We start from the raw sequence: 18,428 nt of genomic DNA, 5'->3' as shown, positions 1-18,428 counted from the left end.
ATTGTTGTTATTAAAATTATAAATCCAGATTTAGGGGGTCTGTGAGAGATGGGATGGCATTTTGATGAGAATGATGTTGTGTGGACAATGTGATAAGTTATATTTCCAGGACAGCAGTAAAACAAGAAAAAAAGACTTGGAACATATGGGGGGGGGGGAGAGATAAACTGGCTAAGTAGTCACAGGGGTGATGGGAGGACATGGGTGCTGTGTTCCTCCTCTGGCCCTACCACTGCCGTGCTACCCAGAGCTAAGCTATGGTTTGGCTTAGCGTTGTGTCCCAAACCAGGTTCTTAGTTTCTCTTCCCCCTACGTGAAAAGCATGAGCAGTAAGCTAGGAACAGTCCTCGGATACAGCATGTGATTTGGCTGGAACGAGACAAACTATAGCCTTTTGGTTAGCATGCAACACTAAGCCCAAGCCATGGGTAAGGGAAGATAACTTATAATGGGAACTTATAATGGGAAATATAGACTGACTACTAAATAACAGGGGCCTTTAATTGAAGTAAATATGGTACCCAATGTGGAAGAGGACTACCTGTACTGTGTATGGGTGTACAGGCACTTGTCTGCATCGGCAGCGCTCCCAACTGGCTGTGTTTCACCTCCAAACTGGCTTTGTTTCACCTCCAAACTGGCTTTGTTTCACCTCCAAACTGGCTTTGTTTCACCTCCAAACTGGCTTTATTTGTATGAGCAGCAGGGGAAATGACATGGTGTTTTTTTTCTTTTCTTTCCCTCTTGCAGAGTGACTGTGAGCCCGCGGCAGAACTTGCCACGCGTTGCGTTAAAGGGGACTTTCCAGGGCGCGAAAGTGGTTCGGGGCCCCGACTGGGAATGGGGTAACCAGGACGGTGAGGTGCTTTTTGCCTTTTAGGGGAGTGGGGGTTGGCTCCTTGTGATGTGGGCAGAAAAATTCTATATTCAAGACAAGAAGTGAGAAGCTCTGTCCCTCATGGATCAGTAGAGAGGGCCTTGGGCAAATACATTTCCCTTAATCTGCATGGTGGCTTGCGCTCAGCCAAGTTTTACTCAGCGTAGACCTGCTGAAAATCAATGGGCCTCAGCATGTCATGTCCATCGATTTGAATGGGTCCGCTCTGAATGAGCGAAAGTTGCTCTAGTTCTGTGGAGCCTTGCAAAATAAAACAAAAATAACAAACTCTTGAAACTTTGGGCTCACACACACGTCCCGTTTCTTTCCCATGGGAAAACCCACGGTTTAGCACTCAGTTAGAGCAAACTACATTTGCGTTTTCCATGGATTTCTGCCTTCCAGGCGAAAGCAGCAGGGCAAAGGCAAGACTGCAATTACCCATGTCTAGAAAGCACGAGACAAGCAGAAAACGGTTTGGTCTTGTGCTTTCTAGGCATGAGAGAAGCGGAACACACCCTGTTGCCTGTAACCCAAAGGGCATAATTTAGATGCAAATAATAATAGCACAGCTAATACAGGTGCTGAAGGGGAGAGAAACTGGAAGTTGACAATATCAGCATGACGGGGGATGTCAACACAACCATGTTCTGCGGCGTGCGGCAGGTACAGTTTGGCCTGCAAGGTCTTTGTTTGTGTGTTGGATGCTTTTAAAATTGTGTACCTGTTTGCACCCTGTTATTATTTATTCAGTTTAAATAACTCCCTTTATCAGAAGATCCCAGGGCAATGTACAACATTAAAAACACATTACAGAACATCAATAATAAAAACATGATTAAAAAAAACATAATAACAGACGGCCTAATAATAAAATAATCATCGTAATAACAGTCCAATCCCCCACATTTTCACAGGCCATAGATTATTTAGTAGCCATAGGCCTGGGTAAAGAGGATTTGAATTATTAAATTAAATAACAACCAAACAAATGGTGCACATAGCTTTAGACATAACCTGAAAATAAATGAAGAAATGAAGAAAATTATGTCAGGATACATTTTCTACTCTGCGTAGGACTGGTATTGGAGACTACTGCCCTAAATTTCGTAAACCCGGTGTGTGTGATTGATTAAATCTAAGGGCCCGAGCTACAGGGTTGAATTATTTCCTCTGCTTAAGGGGGGCAACCCTTTAAGAAGTGAGTAGCATGTCAGGAAAAAGACCACACTTTGTCTCTGGAACCTTCTTGCAACTTCTTGCAGTGGGACAGACTTAAGTGAGGGCTACTCAGTAGGCTTTAGAAGAACAACAGGAGAGCCCCAGTGGATCAGGCTGAGGGTCTATCCAGTCCAATATCCTATTTTTGCCCATTATGGGAATCTCACCAGCAAGGCCAGAGCACTTGTGGATCAATCCCCACTCTCAGCAAACAGTTTCGCTTGGATCAGGATCCGGTAAACGGTATAAAAACAGAAGGGGTGTCGTAGCCAACAAGATCATATCCATCAAAATAAATGGACTTGAGTCAGTCATGCCCATTGATCTCTGTAGGTCTACTCCTGAGTATGGCTTGGCTGGTTTAACACCCAAATGTGTTAATATTTGCATGACTTAGGCCACTTCCACATCACACATTCAAATCACTGCGATACCACTTTAACCGTCACGGCTTCCCCCAAAGAATCTTGGGAGTTGTAGTTCATTAAGGGTGCTCTGAGTTGTTAGGAGACCCCTATTTCCCTTACAGACCTACACTTCTCAGAGTGGTTTGGCAATTAATCCCTCTTCTCAGGGATGGCTGTGGGCAGGATTCCTAAATTTCAGGGATTGGACGAGAAGATCCTTTGGGGGGGGGGTCCCTTCCAACTCGTACACTTCTGTGATTTTATTGTTCTAACTCTGGGAATTGTAGTTCTGCGAGTCGTGTAACAACTCTCCACACCCTTAAACTATAGCTCCCGGGATTCTTTGGTGGGAGCATAAGCCATGACTATTAAAGAGATGGAGCACTTTAAACATATTTTGTGAATGCAGCCCGTGTTTGTTTTGCTGTGCAGTTGGAATTTTGAGACTCCTCTGCCACGCAAGGAGGCTGGATTCGAACGGGTTCCCTTTGTGTATGTGGCCTTATTACTCCACTCCCCGCACCCCTGAAGGCAGGCGACCTGACAGGACTGGAAACGTGCAGCCACTGGGTCAGACAGGCTCCACTCTTGACCTCTTAAGCTCCCCTTCTCCGGCGAGGGATTCTTCCTGCCTGCCGTCTCCCAGGGAACTTCTTTCTAATCTTTGGGGCTTTGTTGCAGTTAGAGCCACGGAAGGTCGTGATCTGCAGATGGCCTCATATAAGCCGTCTCAACCTCCTGGCAAAGAGCTTGAGATGAAAACCTGTGTGTGTGTGTGTGTGTGTGTGTGTGTTACGGATGGGAGAGAATGGCTGAATTGGCACGTTTCAACTGTGCCCTGTTCTTATCCCTGCGGACAGGTGGCGAAGGCAAAGCCGGGCGCGTGGTCGACATCCGTGGCTGGGATGTGGAAACCGGGCGGAGTGTTGCCAGCGTGACGTGGGCCGACGGCACCACAAACGTGTACCGAGTCGGGCACAAAGGGAAAGTGGACCTGAAGTGCGTTGCAGAAGTGACGGGGGGCTTTTACTACAAGGAACATCTCCCCAGATTAGGTACGTGTGTGAAACCCTCTCAGAGAAGGGGGCAGGAAGAGATTTACCCATTGAGTACAGTGGTACCTCAGGTTACATACGCTTCAGGTTACATACACTTCAGGTTACAGATTCTGCTAACCCAGAAATAGTGCTTCAGGTTAAGAACTTTGTTTCAGGATGAGAACAGAAATTGTGCTCCGGCGGCAGCAGGAGGCCCCATTAGCTAAAGTGGTGCTTCAGGTTAAGAACAGTTTCAGGTTAAGTACGGACCTCCGGAACGAATTAAGTACTTAACCCGAGGTACCACTGTACGTGCAATGTAATTTGCACTGCGGTTGTGCTAAATGCTGGTCTCTAATAGCACACTTTGGGGGTTTTTTTGCACCAACTTAGGGATGTGTTGGGGAAACAAGCTTTCTTAAAAAGCAAAAATGAAACTCACGCAAAGATTTAGGAGCTGAAGAGAAAATCGGGCTGTTGTTCCTTCTAATTCCAATGCTCCAGCTGTGAGGGCCGTTCATTTTGTAGCCCGTGCAGGTTTTGGGGAATCCAGGGTTTGCAGGAAAAAGGAAAAAGTTCTGAAAAGAGGAGGCCCTCCCTAAAAAATTAAAATAACACCCTCTCAAATAAACATGGATTGCTGACTGATTTCAGAGTGGGTCAGAGAGGAGGGGAGTGGAATTGAACAGCAGCAGCTCCTACATGCAGCATTTTATGCCTCTGGTCTTGCTTTTAGAGATTGCCCATCTACCCCAGGATTTAGTTTGTTGTCTGAACGCACACAAGATGCTAAACTGTGCATTCCGCTGTCGGCAGCTGCTCTTTCTCTCTCTTTCTCCAGGTAAGCCGGCTGAGTTGCAGAAGAAAGAGAGCACTGAAAGGCACCCGTTCCAGCACGGGGACAAAGTGAAATGCCTCTTGGACATTGACATCTTGCGAGAGATGCAAGAAGGGCACGGGGGATGGAACCCGAAAATGGCTGAGGTAGGGGACCGCATTAAAAAATAATGGGGGAGGGGGGGCTTTAAACCTAGGAAGAGGTCCAAAAGCAACTCCAGGAGGATTGAGCATGCTCAGTGGCCACAGAATTGTGATTGACTGTTGGTTGGCAAAGAATGGAACAGAATCCTAGGCAGGGAGGTCTCCATTCTGTGGCAGTTCTCATTTGTGCTATCAATTTTTAAAATAATATATTTTCTACTGCTGCAGGAGGTTGTATTCAGCTAAGCCAGTGCAGTATAGTGGTTAGAGTCCTGGATTGGATCTAGGAGGAGACAAGGGTTCATAGCCCCCCACTCAACCGTGGAAACCCGCTGGCTGAACTTGGGCTAGTTAATCTTTCTCAGCCTAACCTATCTATAGAATGTAAATGTGAAGAAGAAGAAGAAGTAGTTGCACATGGGGAAGACCCATTGAAAGCATTGGACCCAAGTTAATTTCAGTGGGCATGACCTGAGTAGGATTAACATTGCATACAACTGAAGGAGTGATCCGATTTGTTCTCCTGTTAGTGTGTTACCAAAGCTTACTGTTCCCGTTGTGCGTGCGGGTGTAAGAGAAAATTATATGTGCTTGTATGAGAATATTAATGTTTCATGTTACTTTTTAATGGAATAATATGCAGGCGAGACTCAATGTACATGGGGGTTACATTCAAAATCCAAATCGTGTATAGTCAAAATACATTGGGTTCAATGGCAGGCAGGATTGCCAAAGTCTTTTTCCCCAGAAGCTTGCCCCCTGTCCACCCCATTTGGTTTTTGGTTTTTTGTGTGACGAGCGTTTAAAGGTGAATGCATGCAAGTTAAATGCGGGTAAGTCGCTTGGAGAGTTTGATCACCATTCGCCAGCAAAAGATAAATCTTAAGGAATAACAATAACTGTTTGTGTGAACTTGTGTTTTAAACGTCTGTTGCTTTGATCCATGAATATTATTCTGGCCATGGACTTTAGCAATGAATATTTCAGCAGTTTGAAAATGTATTTGTGAACGAGGAGGGGCTACTGGCTTGCTGCAGGGGAGGCGTCCGATGGTAAAAGCTCGCATTTCTTGCTTTCAAATGACAACCTTTAATTTTCTCTCTCCTCATCTCCCCGCTCCTCCCCAATACTTCTCCGTTCCTTTCCTTCCAAAGTTCATTGGCCAAACAGGAACTGTCCACAGAATCACAGATAGAGGAGATGTCAGAGTCCAGTTCAATAGCGATACCCGTTGGACGTTCCATCCAGGTGCCCTGACCAAGGTAAGTGCGGCTGACGCATCCTGGCGATGGATCTAAAAATTGTGCCGTAGTTCATAGACGGATGGGGGGGAAAGGAGAGGGAATGGAAGGGCAGCCTATTGGCAGGAGAATAACATTTGTTGGCTGATAAATTATTGGGGGGTGCTACAACATGTCACTGATGCAATAGTAGTACATTAATGGTGGATTTGTACTGGACCGTCCACATGTCCTTTTGCTTTATTAGTTGTTCCATGATGCTTCCCCAAATGTTATTGCCCCTGCAGATCTTTGTTTTGTCCCAGCAAGCGTATACCTCAGTGAGTTATCAAGAACTGGTCATTGTCACATTCGTGGACATCCTCAGCAAATCCTTCTCCCTGCCCAAGTGACAAATGTGAAGCTGTGTAGAGATACACCGATAAGATGTTGGCAGTCGCTGAATTCAGACGTTCAGCGTTTGCTTGCTGTTGTGTCGAGGGAGTGGAGAGAAAGGTGATCTGCTTTCTCTCTGGCTGTCCTTGGCGCCAGCACAAGTTCTGACAAGCAACTCTCTTTGTCAGCGGCAGTTCTGAGTGCCTTGCTCTTGATAAGGGGTAGTTCCGAAGCACTCTCTCCCGCCTCCCGCAAACCAGATCCAGGAACATCGTAAGAGACAATGTCCTGGCCAGCTTGAGTCTTGATGGGAGATTCCTAATGAGAGGGGGCTCGATGGCATTACCCTCCTCCCTTGCCAATGTCAGTGGCAGTTGTGGCTGTCTCACCCCCCACACCAGAAGCCCTTTGTTAATCAAAGTGAATTTTAATCAGTTGCTCGATTAAAGGAACAAGAAACACATGATTGAAGGAAAAAGCTGGCTACCTGTTGTTGTTTTTTAAGCAATGGAAGAGCAGTCCCTTCCTGTTTGAACAATGGTAGTCTCTATTTTGCTTTGGTTTCTATTGAGTATATTGCTCAAGAACTTGGATGGGGGGGCACGACCCCCCTATCTGTTGCTGTAAACTCCAGCCCCCATGACCCATCATTAGCTCTGACCATTAGTCATGCTGGCTGGGGCTGGCAGATGCTGGGGATCCAACAGCATCTGGAGGGCCAAATCTTGTTCCCAATCCCTGGTCTTTAAGAGAACCTAAACACATGTCCATTTAAAGAACACACTGTAAAGAGAAAACAGGGGGTCCCCTCACACAGAAATCAACTAACTTCACTTCCTTTAATTTAAAGGGCATATGTTTGTCTGATATGCGGGGGGGGGGCACATACAGGGATCTATAAACAATGTTAAGAAATGATAGATACTAGGAGCCTCTCACCTGACATTCCTTGGGAATTATAAGAAACCACCAGATCTGTGCAGTTTTGAAAACGGTGGTTGAAACTGAGGCAGCTTTGACAGGTTCCGTGAGTCCGCCATCTTGAATCAAAATGGCGTCTACAAAAACCCCACTGTAGATTGCTGTGAGTGGCAGGGCTTGGGGTGAAAAATGTCTGGAGGGCCTGCGGCTGGGTTAAAAGGCCCTACGAATGTTTGCCGAAATCTTAGCCAGGGATGGTCACCGCCACCATCCTGCATCTCCGCGGTTAATGCTTGATGGATTTATCTGTCTATAAAATATAATGACAATTAATAATAATACATAATTATTTGTTCCCCATCCATCTGGGTTGCTCCAGCCGCTCTGGGCAGCTGTGTATATTATATTAGTTTATAATATAAAATATATTATATATCTATCTCTCTCTCTTTCTTTCTTTCCTATGATTCCTTTCTCCCCCACGCACTGAAAAGAAAAAAGCTTCTGATTTTCTTTTTCCTTGTAGCTCAACACCTTTTGGGTTGATGATGTTGTCCGGGTGATAGATGATATGGAAAGAATCAAGCAGTTGCAAGCTGGTCACGGGGAGTGGACTGATGAAATGACCCCTGTGAGTGTCCTTCTATTCCAAGACAGCGCAGTTACTTAAAACAATCCAGTCCATGCTTTTCCCCTCTCCCCTCTCCCCTGGTGTGTTAAAATTCGAACGCAGCTCTCCGAAATTTTAACAGCTGCCACCATGTTTTAAACAAGAGCAGTGAGGGCTGATGGACCAGTAAGGGGAAGGGCTCACTGGCAGATCATCCGCTTTGCATGCAGGAGGTCCCAAGTGCAATTCTTGGCATCACTGGGAGAGGCAGCTGTCTGAAACCCTGGAGAGCTGCTGCCAGACAGTGCAGACAGTACTGAGTTAGATGGACAGTACTGAGTTAGATGGACCAATGGCCTTGATTCTGCATCAGGCAGCTTCCAGTGTTCCTAACATCAGCTCTGCCCACTGATTGGCTTCTGCCCAAGCTGACCCCGGCAAACGGGTCTTCAATCCCACCTTGCCCACTACAAAATCTTTGCCTTATTATGTCCCCCAGCCAGTGCGGTATAGTGGTTAGAGCAGTGGTGGCCAAACTTGGCCCTCCAGCTGTTTTTAGACTACAACTCTCATCATCCCTAGCCAACAGGACCAGTGGTCAGGGATGATGGGAATTGTAGTCCCAAAACAGCTGGAGGGCCAAGTTTGGCCACCGCAAAGTTAGAGGGTCAGGCTAACATCTGGGAGATCAGGGTTCAAATCCCCACTCAGCCATGAAGCTCACTTGGGCCAGTCACTGCTTCTCAGCCTATCCTACCTCACAGGGTTGTTGTGGGGATTAAATGAGGAGGTGGGGGGAGGACTCATATGCCAGCTTGAGCACCTTGGAGAAATTAGGTGGGATATAAATGAAATAAATAAAACACTGTTTCCCAGCTGACACACAAGCAAAGGAGAAGAAGCATTCAGTGCTCACTTCCTGCACGCAAAATATTTTTGGTTGCAACATTTTATTTTGTTAATTCAGTAGACATGTTCATATTTCCTCAGAGGTATGTCCCACTTTGTTCAGTGGGTCTTACTCCCTAGTGAGTGGGTTTCTTTTTTTCTTTTTTAGGATTGCAGTCTGACTTGATTAATTGGTTTGGTAAATCAATTTTTTAAAAAACCTCCAAAGTGTACACTGCATACAAGTTCTTTACTTTGTTCAGCAAGGCTTGCTCCCTAGTCAACAGTTTGATGGTCAAGTGAATATATACATTTTGTGAAGTAAATGAATCATAAAATGTCAATGTGTTGTTTTTTAAAAAAAGGATTACAGCCTTGCTCAAATGATTAGAATAAATCCATTTTTTAAAAATCTCCAAAGCCTTCATTATGACATCTAAAATCAAAGAATGATTTCTCCCCCCCCCACACCTCTCTTTTCACTTGCATGCAGGATTTTGAGTTGTGTGCAGATTCACTGCATCCGTTTTTAATTGATTGGATCGCTGATTCATTCAGCAAGACATTTTAAAAACCTGGTAACAGCCCTAAAGGGGGAAGCATTCAAAAATATGACCAGTATCTCACATTCAACCTGCAAATCGTGACTTGTTCCACCCATCTTGAGTTTTTGCACAGCCAGTGTATTATTCTATAGCGCTTCATGGTGTTTTTTTTTTTCTGAGAAGGAGCTGAATGACACACATACCCTTTTTAAAAGCGCCTGACTTCTCCTTGCATTAAGGCTTTGCTGTCTTGGAATCCCATGTCCCAGGTGTGGGGAACCCTTGGCCCTCCATATTGCTGAACTGCCAGCTCCCATCATTCCTCTGACCATTGGTCAAGCTTGCTAGGGCTGATGGGAGTTGTAGTTCAGCAGCAACTGAAGGTTCCCCACACCTGCTATATATTGCTCAGTGGCTATGGAATTTTGACTTGACAGTTGTGGGGAGGGGCGGTGAAATGGTATATCCTGGAAAGGGGCATGGCTGGCCAGCCAGTGAAATGGATGGCACATTCTTCAAAGGGACATGGCTGGCTGGAAACAGGAGTACTCCACAATGTAATGTTCTGCTGCTTTTCTTACTTAGATGGAACAAAAAGGATGAATAACAACAAGGAGTTTTCCCCCCCACCCCTCACGTTTCAATTTTCCCTTTCCCTTTGCAGACCCTGGGGCACATTGGCAAGGTGATCAAAGTGTTTGGAGATGGGGACTTGCGGGTGTCTATTGCAGGCCAGTCCTGGACCTTCAACCCCGCTTGCCTGACGGCCTACCAGAGGGAGGAAGATGCAAACCTCATGACCACCGAAGATGCCAAGGAATCTAAAAGTGAGGAGTCTGAAAGGAAAGCAGTAGCCAGCTTAGGAGGGAGGGGGAAAGCCTTTTAATAATCTGTACAATGGTACCTCGGGTTACATACGCTTCAGGTTACATACTCCTCTAACCCAGAAATAGTACCTCAGGTTAAGAACTTTGCTTCAGGATGAGAACAGAAATTGTGCTCTGGCGGCGCCGCGGCAGCAGCAGGAGGCCCCATTAGCTAAAGTGGTGCTTCAGGTTAAGAACAGTTTCAGGTTAAGAATGGACCTCTGGAACGAATTAAGTTCTTAACCCAAGGTACCACTGTAATGGCACAACAGTCCTCTTTTCTAAAGTACAGTGGTACCTCGGGTTACAGACGCTTCAGGTTACAGACGCTTCAGGTTACAGACTGCGCTAACCCAAAAATAGTACCTCAGGTTAAGAACTTTGCTTCAGGATGAGAACTGAAATCGTGCAGTGGCGGCACAGAGGCAGCGGGAGGCCCCATTAGCTAAAGTGGTACCTCAGGTTAAGAACAGTTTCAGGTTAAGAACGGACCTCCAGAAAAAATTAAGTTCTTAACCTGAGGTACCACTGTAATGATAAGGTTTACTTACATTCAGTTCACAGTATGATCCTGAAGGCAGGCTTTAGCTTTTAGTTACAGTTACAGTCTTGTGAGGGATGAGCCTGTGTGCTGCTGACTGAGAGCCACTCACAGCAAAAGAGCATATCAAGAGAGAAGTGCGGAAAAGGGAAGATGGCTGCGTGACCAGCCCTTTTATGGGGTCTGCCAGGGTCACGCCCATCTACCTGGTCACAAGCCAATCCTTTAGAAGCGATTTGCTGAGCTCTAGTTTACATTGTCTTTGCTTTATTCTGTCTACAAAGAAACGGAAGGCTGACTTCCTGTTTAGACCTTCCCGTTTCAGTACCAAATTAAAGTAAATTTTTAAGTCCAAATCCTTTCCTCTCGCAAGTCCTTATTTAAAATCCAATTGTTCAAAGTTTAAGTACTCACGGGTGCTTATTTTAGAAGCCAAATTGTCCCAGGAAAAAGGCAGCGCTCTCCGGCAACGGCTGTGCGGCTTCGCTCCACGGAAATAGCAGTTGACTCACAGCACCGCGCCACTTCCCCCTCTTCACTTCAGAGCCCGTTGGTGGGTTCCTTTGCGGGTTGGGGGGGCGCTAAGGGTGCCCGCCGAGTCCCATGGTCACAGGCTTCATCCGCCTGTGATTTTTAGCAGGTTCCCCGCTTCCCCGTAGCAGAAAAGACCCGTTTCACGCAGAGCTAGTCCCTCCAGTTCAGAGGGAGTCCGCCATTGCCGATGGCGCCACCCCGGAAGTGGTTGCTGAGCAATTTTTGGGGGGGTGGGGGATGTGGAACCAAATATCAGTCACCCAGCTGGCAAACGCTAACAATCACAAGTGATGCACGCCAAATTGCCAAAGTGGAGGCCAATCCATAGCAGCCCTTGCCGCATGGAAATGTACGGTAATTGGAGGACTGTTTCCCATCTCTCTAAACAGGCACGCTGCTCTCTGTGCTGGGAAGGCTGCTGAACCAAAAGATGGAAGCGGACAGCCCGGGGCGCCTGGTCATAGAGGCTGCTCATGGAAACGCATCCAAGGTCCGGGAACTGGTTCAGAAATATCCCGACAAGGCAAGTCGTCTCTGGCAGCAGGGCAGATATTGTATTTTTAAAATATCTTAAAACTTTGTGTATGTGTGTGTGTTCAAATTTGTTTTAATAGTATTTATTTATTAAAAAATAATCGCTGGGTTACAGCCAACGCTAGCCCTACTCATAGCAGAACCAATTGAAATCAGAGTGGTTCTGAGGTTCAGAAGTGGCAATGCCTCTGCGTTACCTTTTGCTCAAAACAGCAGGAGGAGGAGAGAGGTCTTTTCCTTTCGCAAAATTTATGTACCACTTTATTGTGTTTTTAAAAAGAGAGTTTTGAAGCAGTTTACAAAAAGGATAAACCAATAAAAATTATTGGTGAAAAATATTAAAATAACTGTTTAGAACGTGGGTAGGGAAACTAATTCCTAGGGGCCGGATCCGGCACAATCACCTTCTAAATCCAGCCCGCGGACAGTCCAGAAATCAGCATGTTTTTACATGAGTAGAATGTGTGCTTTTATTTAAAATTCATCTCTGGGTTATTTGTGGGGCATAGGTATTCGTTCATTCCCCCCCCCCCCAAAAAAGAAAATTAGTCTGGCCCCCCACAAGGTTTGAGGGACAGTGGACCGGCCCCCTACTGAAAAAGTTTGCTGACCCCTGGACATTAAAAAACAACAACAACCCAGTAGTGGGTTGTATCCAGTTATCAGATGTAAATGCAAGCAGCAGTAAGAACCTAAGTAGAGCCCTGCAGGTAGATTAGGCTAAAGGTCCATCTGGTCCAGCATCCTTTTCTCACAGATGCCAGCCGGATGCCTTCAAGGAAGCCTGCAAATGCCGCAGCAACACTCTCCCCAGTTGATTCCCAGGAACTGGTATTCAGGGGAACTCGCGGAGACTTTTTAGCAAAGCGGCACCAGCAATTTAGAACACCATTCCCCTTGAAACCAGACAGACACCTGCACTTCTGCTATTTCGTCACCTACAGTAAACTGTTTCATTTTGACGAGATTTCCTTTTCAAAAAGAAAGAAAAATTAATTAAATTTTAGAGAATTAATTTCATTCAGTGTCAGTCACCTCATTCTGTAAATTTATTGGTCTTCATAATTTCGTGGGTTTTATGTTGTTGTTGCTTTGAGTTGGCTGTTTATCGACCTACTTGTTGAATAAATGAAACAATGACCCTACCTTTTCTCATCAGGTCGACGTCAAAAACCAGGGCAGGACAGCCTTGCAAGTGGCCTCTTACCTGGGACAGGTGGAAGTGGTGAAGATCCTGTTGCAGGCCCATGCCAACATCAACCTGTGGGACGAGGAAGGGGACACGGCTCTGCATTATGCAGCATTTGGGTAGGTGGTGACCCCTGAGAACAGCTGTCACTCTTCCCCCCCTCCTTTTTTGCATTTTATTTATTCATTAACATTCTTATATTACATTGGTAAACATTGTCTTTTTTTTGTAAATAATTTTTATTAACAGGCCAATCAAATCACAGTAATTCCAAATCACATTAATTCCAAATTACACAGCCAAATTTTAAAATTTTTGTTGGGGGTACCCATACTTCGAGCTCCGAACGGGATCCAAACATCTCTCTTGCTGCTGCTTTAATATACACAGTTCTGTCCAAATAGTATTCACAGTTCTATTCCATCTTCTCTTTGTTGTTTTCCTCATCTTCTTATTTTCTTTTTGATCTCTGATAGTCTCCACAAGCGGGTTGAAAACAAATGTTGTTATATTCTGTGTGGATTTTACACTCATCCAAGAGCCATATCAAAATAGACAGGCATCATTTCAACACTTCCGTACAAAACATTTCCCACAGTCTGTCCTGGTTTCCACAGGCCTGCCGCTCTCATAAATTTTCTCAGGGGGCCCTGCCAGGCCGATCTCACGTTCCGATATAGTAACGAGCCAGTCCTCCTCCCACTCAGGCCTCCTGCGGGCAGGCCTGCCATAACAATCTCTTTTTATGACTGCGTCACAGAGAACTTTCTTTCTTTTCTCGATGTTCCCACACGCCATATCTTTGATTAGTAATTAATTTCCACACAGTCTTTACTCCTCCTGCTTGTGATCAGTAATCGCGACGATTCTTTCTTAGGGGGGAAGGGTTATTGGGTACTCACATAAGACAAAAAAAGAAAAGTCCCCCCCCCACACACTTTTCAGGCTCGCTCCGACGTACCAATCCTTTGATGATTCTTCTTCTTGATTTATTGTTGAATCCAGCCCGTCGCTCCACATCCCAGAGATCCTTTTAATTAGCAGTCTTTACTCCTGATCTTCACTCGAAGTATGTGCATTTGCTTCTTTTCTAATTGTTTATTTTGAGCTGATGCAGCCAGCGCGCGATCAGAGACAGCGTCCGGGAGAGCTGGGCCCACACAGGGGCTTTGTGCCTAGTGCCCTCACCCCCTTCTTTCGAATCCGGGGGTGATTTATGGCCACAGCAGACAAGGCAGTGTTCCCCATTCCCTTGGGCAACAAAGGGAGGATGCATACTCCCATATCAGCCTCTTAATTACCTCATGTGAGCCGGAGAGATGTTATTGTCGGCCATCTTCCAATGCGCCCCTAGCGGCCCCGTACATTGGTAAACATTGTCATATTACATTACAGGACTTACTATGATATAATTTCCAACATGTATACAAAAATTATATACAAATTTTATATACCTAAAAAGAAAATGAAAGAAACAAACAAAAAAGAACAAAGAAAAAACAACAACAATTTCCCCCAAAAATCATATACATATGAACACACTAGACTTCCTGTCTTTCATGTTGCATATTCCTTTTTTACAAATGAATGTACTCTTATTATTGTATATTTCTTTACATATTATCTAATACATTCCTATATCAATATGTGCTCTTAGTCTTATTTCTCAACTCAGTCTCACTCCAACGTCAATCAAATGCTAGCATAGATAGCGAACCTTTACGGTATTTTTGAACATATGTTTTATATCTATCCCACTTTTCCATAAATTTTTGTTTTGAATTGCCTCTCAGGGTATTTGTTAACAGCGCCATTTCAGCAAATTCTTGTAGCTTGTACTGCCAGTCTGTTATTGTCAGGGCTTCTTGTTCCTTCCACCCCTTTGCCACCAAAGTCCGAGCTGCGGCCGTTGCATAGAAGAATACCTCCCTAAAGGCCTTCGGGCTGTCCCTGCCAACAATGCTTAACAGAAATGCCTCTGGTCTTTTTAAAAAAGTTATTCCAAACATTTTTTTCAACCAGTGGCATAGCGTGGGGGGTGCAGGGGGGGCCGGGCGCAACATCTGAGCGCTCGCACTCAAAGCTCTCTGCCCCCTGCTAAAATCCACGGGTTAGGGGGCGCAAATTACTTGCCTTGCCCTGGGTGCTGACAACCCACGCTACACCACTGTTTTCAACTCCTCGTAAATTAAGCCCCAGAACACTTTGATCTTCCTACATGTCCACCACATATGATACATGTCGCCATTACTCCCACCACACCTCCAACAAGTATTCACTAAATTTTTATACATCTTCGATAGTCTTGAGGGGGTGAGATACCATCTGCATCTTTCTTAGTCCAATGGAAGTTGGTCCACCATGTGGCACTGCCTGCCTTCTTACTTACAACCAATCAGGGTGTAGCTCTGTCTGTCTTTGCTCTGGCTCTGCCTCCTATTGGTCTACCTGCCTTCCTCCCTGTCAACTTCAGAGGGAACCAGCCACCACTGACTTAAGACCCCTGGACGTAAGCCCTGAGGAATAAATGTTTGTAATATGAATCTAGGAACAGCTCCAAAAAGTTCTTCTAAGTCCTCCTTGCCGATCACAGCAGGCCTAGTTCTAATAATAGCCTGTTCTATTTATATACACCCTATTTTCCTCAAATCCGAAAAAGCCTAAATATGGCAGTACAATTTATTTATTTATTTATTTATTTATTTATTTATTTATTTATTTATTTGAAACTGCTTTTGTAGGGTGACAGTCCTACTCAGAGTAGACCCACTGAAGTTAATAGGTGCAACCAACATGGGTTCAGTCATTTCAATGGGTCTGCTCCAAGGAGTACTTCAGTGTACGCTTTTTTCTTGCATTGTAAAATTGCTTTGAGATGCTTCAGAGTGTGAGACAGCTTCCTATGTCTTAAGGTAGAGGTTTTCAAAGGGTGTGGCAGGAGGGAATGCCAAGCGTGGCAGGAAGATTCGAGGACAATCAAAGAAACATTTAAACATTTCAGTGTTGCTACACTGATAGGTATCAAAATAATTCTTTTTAATTTGCAGAATATGGATAGCTATATTTTCAAAATGAGAGCGGGGGCATTGGCTACTCTTTTACAGTTCTCCACGACATACTGTTGTGAGCAGGGATTTTCAACTCTGATCAATAGGAAAGATCAGAAAAGAGAGAGGCTTCTTCGTGTTGATAAGGAGATGAGAGTTTGTCTCAAATTAGACCTAATATAAATGAGCAAAACAAGCATACACCTCTTCTTGATTTTGTATACATATTTAAGGTACAGACTCATTTAGAATTATACTTTGGGAATGATTTGTGCTCTTGTTTTATACTTTCTGGATGCCCCATGTTCATATTATAAAGTAGTTGTGTTCTGTGTTATAAATAATGCACTGCTAGGAGTTTTCTTGTTTTCCAATGTATTCCTTATCAATTAAAAATTAGTGCGGTGGGAGCAAATTTTTATTCTGAAACTGTGACCCAGAGAAAAAAGTTTGAGAACCACCGTCTTTTTATATATATATTATTTATGATTTTCAATTTCATACATTTCAATAAATTTACCATCCTTTTAACATTTCAAAACTTGAGTTCCCCCTCTTTATGCTCTTCCTTAAATTTATTCTTAATATTTTCTGCATATCCAAATTAATTTAGTTTGCTCATTTATTCATCAACTTTAAATATATACTCTTATAAAACTGCAGGTTATTACAATAATCCTGCAATGTTCTTATCTGTTTACAGTCTGTCTGTAAATATTCCACAAACCATTTCCATTGTTTTATAAAACGTTTGTTATCTTGATTTCTTATTTTTCCAGTAAGTTTTGCCATTGCTGCATCTTCCATAAGTTTTTGTATCCATCTGAGAACCACTGTCTTAAGGGAAGGGCTGTATCTCAGAACAAGAGTGTTTGACGGTCCCACGTTCAGTCCCAGCAATTTCCCAGGGGGAGATGCCTGCATGAAACCCTAGAGAGCTGCTGCCCATCAGTGCAGACAATATTGAACCATATGGAACAATGATCTGCCTCAGCAGAAGGCAGCTTTCGGTGTTCCTCAACATCTGTGGTCTGTCACTCTTTCCTCTTGACTTTTCACCCCTCTCGCTGTCCAGGAACCAAGCAGACGTAGCCCGCTTCCTGGTCAGCAAAGGGGCCAACGGCGATCTCCAGAACAACGCCAAGTGCACAGCCCTGTACATTGCCGTCAACAAAGGCTTCACGGAGGTCGTACAGGCTCTGTGTGAGCACAACTGCGACGTCAACCTGCCGGTGGGTTTTGTTTTGTTTTGTTCATCTTTGCATTTGCATTCTGACTCATGGAATCATAGAATTATATTGAGTTGGAAAGGACCCTGGTGCAGGAAATTTGCAGCTGCCCCACGTGGGGATCAAACCTGTGACCTTGGTGTTGTCAGCACCACGCTCTAGCCAACTTAGCTGGTTGGGGGGAGGCATGTTGTGTTGTGGAATCTTTGTGCCCATCGGTGAAGTGGAGATTATCTGAGCAGCTAAAGGGCAAGGGCTTTATTGATTGAGAGAGGTAGGCACTTGCAGTGATAGCGGCTAGCTTAGAGGACATCAACAGGGGTTTAGGCACATTGATGGAGGGGAAGGCTGTCATTGGCTGCTGCTCAGGACATTAATGGTGTCCCTGAATTCAAGCTGCCGGGAATCTTGGAGTGTGGGAAGAGCTGTTGTGCCCGGGTCCTGCTTGCAGGCTTCCTGTCGGCGTCTGTTGAGAACAGGATGCTGGACTTAGATGGGCCTTTGACTGAATCCAGCAGCCGGGGGATCTTCTCGTGTTCTTCTTATTCATTGTACTCTCCCTGAGTGGCTTTGAAAAGGGGCGATGGGTAAATTCACAGAGGATCAGTCTATCAGCGGCTGCTAGCCACGATGTCTCTGTTTTACCCTCCCCTCTTGGAGACACCTGACAGAGATTTTGTGTACCGTCCCGCCTGTCCCCCTCAAGGATTCGTACGGCGACACCCCCCTCCATTACGCCATCACGGCCGACTTCAAGTGCATCATCGAGGCCCTCACCGAAGTCCCCAACATCGATTTCACCATCCAGAACCAACAAGGATTCAATCTGTTGCAGCATTCGGCTCTGAAGGGGAACAAGCTGTAAGCATAAGAGTGAAATGAACTTAAGCAATTTTAAAAAATTATTTATACATTTCCCACCATTTGTATATACGTATGTAAAATGTTATCCATCGCAAGTCACTTAAGCATAGTGACAATGGGGAGCTATGAACAAACTGCATTAGGTGACATTTTCCCTCAAAGCAATATATATGCTTTAAATTACGGTCGTACCTCAGAAGTCGAACAAAATCTGTTCTGGAAGTCTGTTTGACTTCTAAAACATTCGGGAACCAAGGCGCAGCTTCCGATTGGCTGCAGGAAGTGCAGGGGTGGGCTGGGCTCTGAGCTCTGATAAAACCTCTTCCTTGCCTGCCCCGCCCATTTTTGCCTCTGGCCCCGCCCACCACTGCCATGTGGGCATCCAGGAAGGTTGTTCAGAGGGGAATGCAGCCGCTCAGGAAAGGTTTCCCCCATTAAGGCTGCTGAGCCACAGCAGTTCCTAAATCAGTGTTCCCTGAACTTGGGTCTCCAGCTGTTTTTGAACTTCAGTTCCCATCATC

At 45.0% G+C, this 18,428-nt stretch overlaps 1 protein-coding gene across 1 annotated transcript in view; it reads left to right on the top strand.

The window, feature by feature from the left end:
* Positions 1-18,428, top strand: part of MIB2 (MIB E3 ubiquitin protein ligase 2) — a 103,050-nt gene that overhangs the window by 51,194 nt on the left and 33,428 nt on the right. The window contains exons 4-13 of the mRNA XM_081202322.1: positions 751-857; positions 3,366-3,560; positions 4,384-4,526; positions 5,678-5,785; positions 7,587-7,691; positions 9,768-9,930; positions 11,434-11,567; positions 12,738-12,886; positions 16,890-17,046; positions 17,750-17,904. Of these exons, the coding sequence (XP_081058448.1) occupies positions 751-857; positions 3,366-3,560; positions 4,384-4,526; positions 5,678-5,785; positions 7,587-7,691; positions 9,768-9,930; positions 11,434-11,567; positions 12,738-12,886; positions 16,890-17,046; positions 17,750-17,904 (1,416 nt within the window). The remainder of the gene's footprint in view (positions 1-750; positions 858-3,365; positions 3,561-4,383; positions 4,527-5,677; positions 5,786-7,586; positions 7,692-9,767; positions 9,931-11,433; positions 11,568-12,737; positions 12,887-16,889; positions 17,047-17,749; positions 17,905-18,428) is intronic.

Source organism: Podarcis bocagei (assembly GCF_964188305.1).
Source record: "Podarcis bocagei genome assembly, chromosome: 7".
Classification (NCBI taxonomy): Eukaryota; Metazoa; Chordata; class Lepidosauria; order Squamata; family Lacertidae; genus Podarcis; species Podarcis bocagei.
This window is presented reverse-complemented; position numbering and strand designations above follow the sequence as displayed.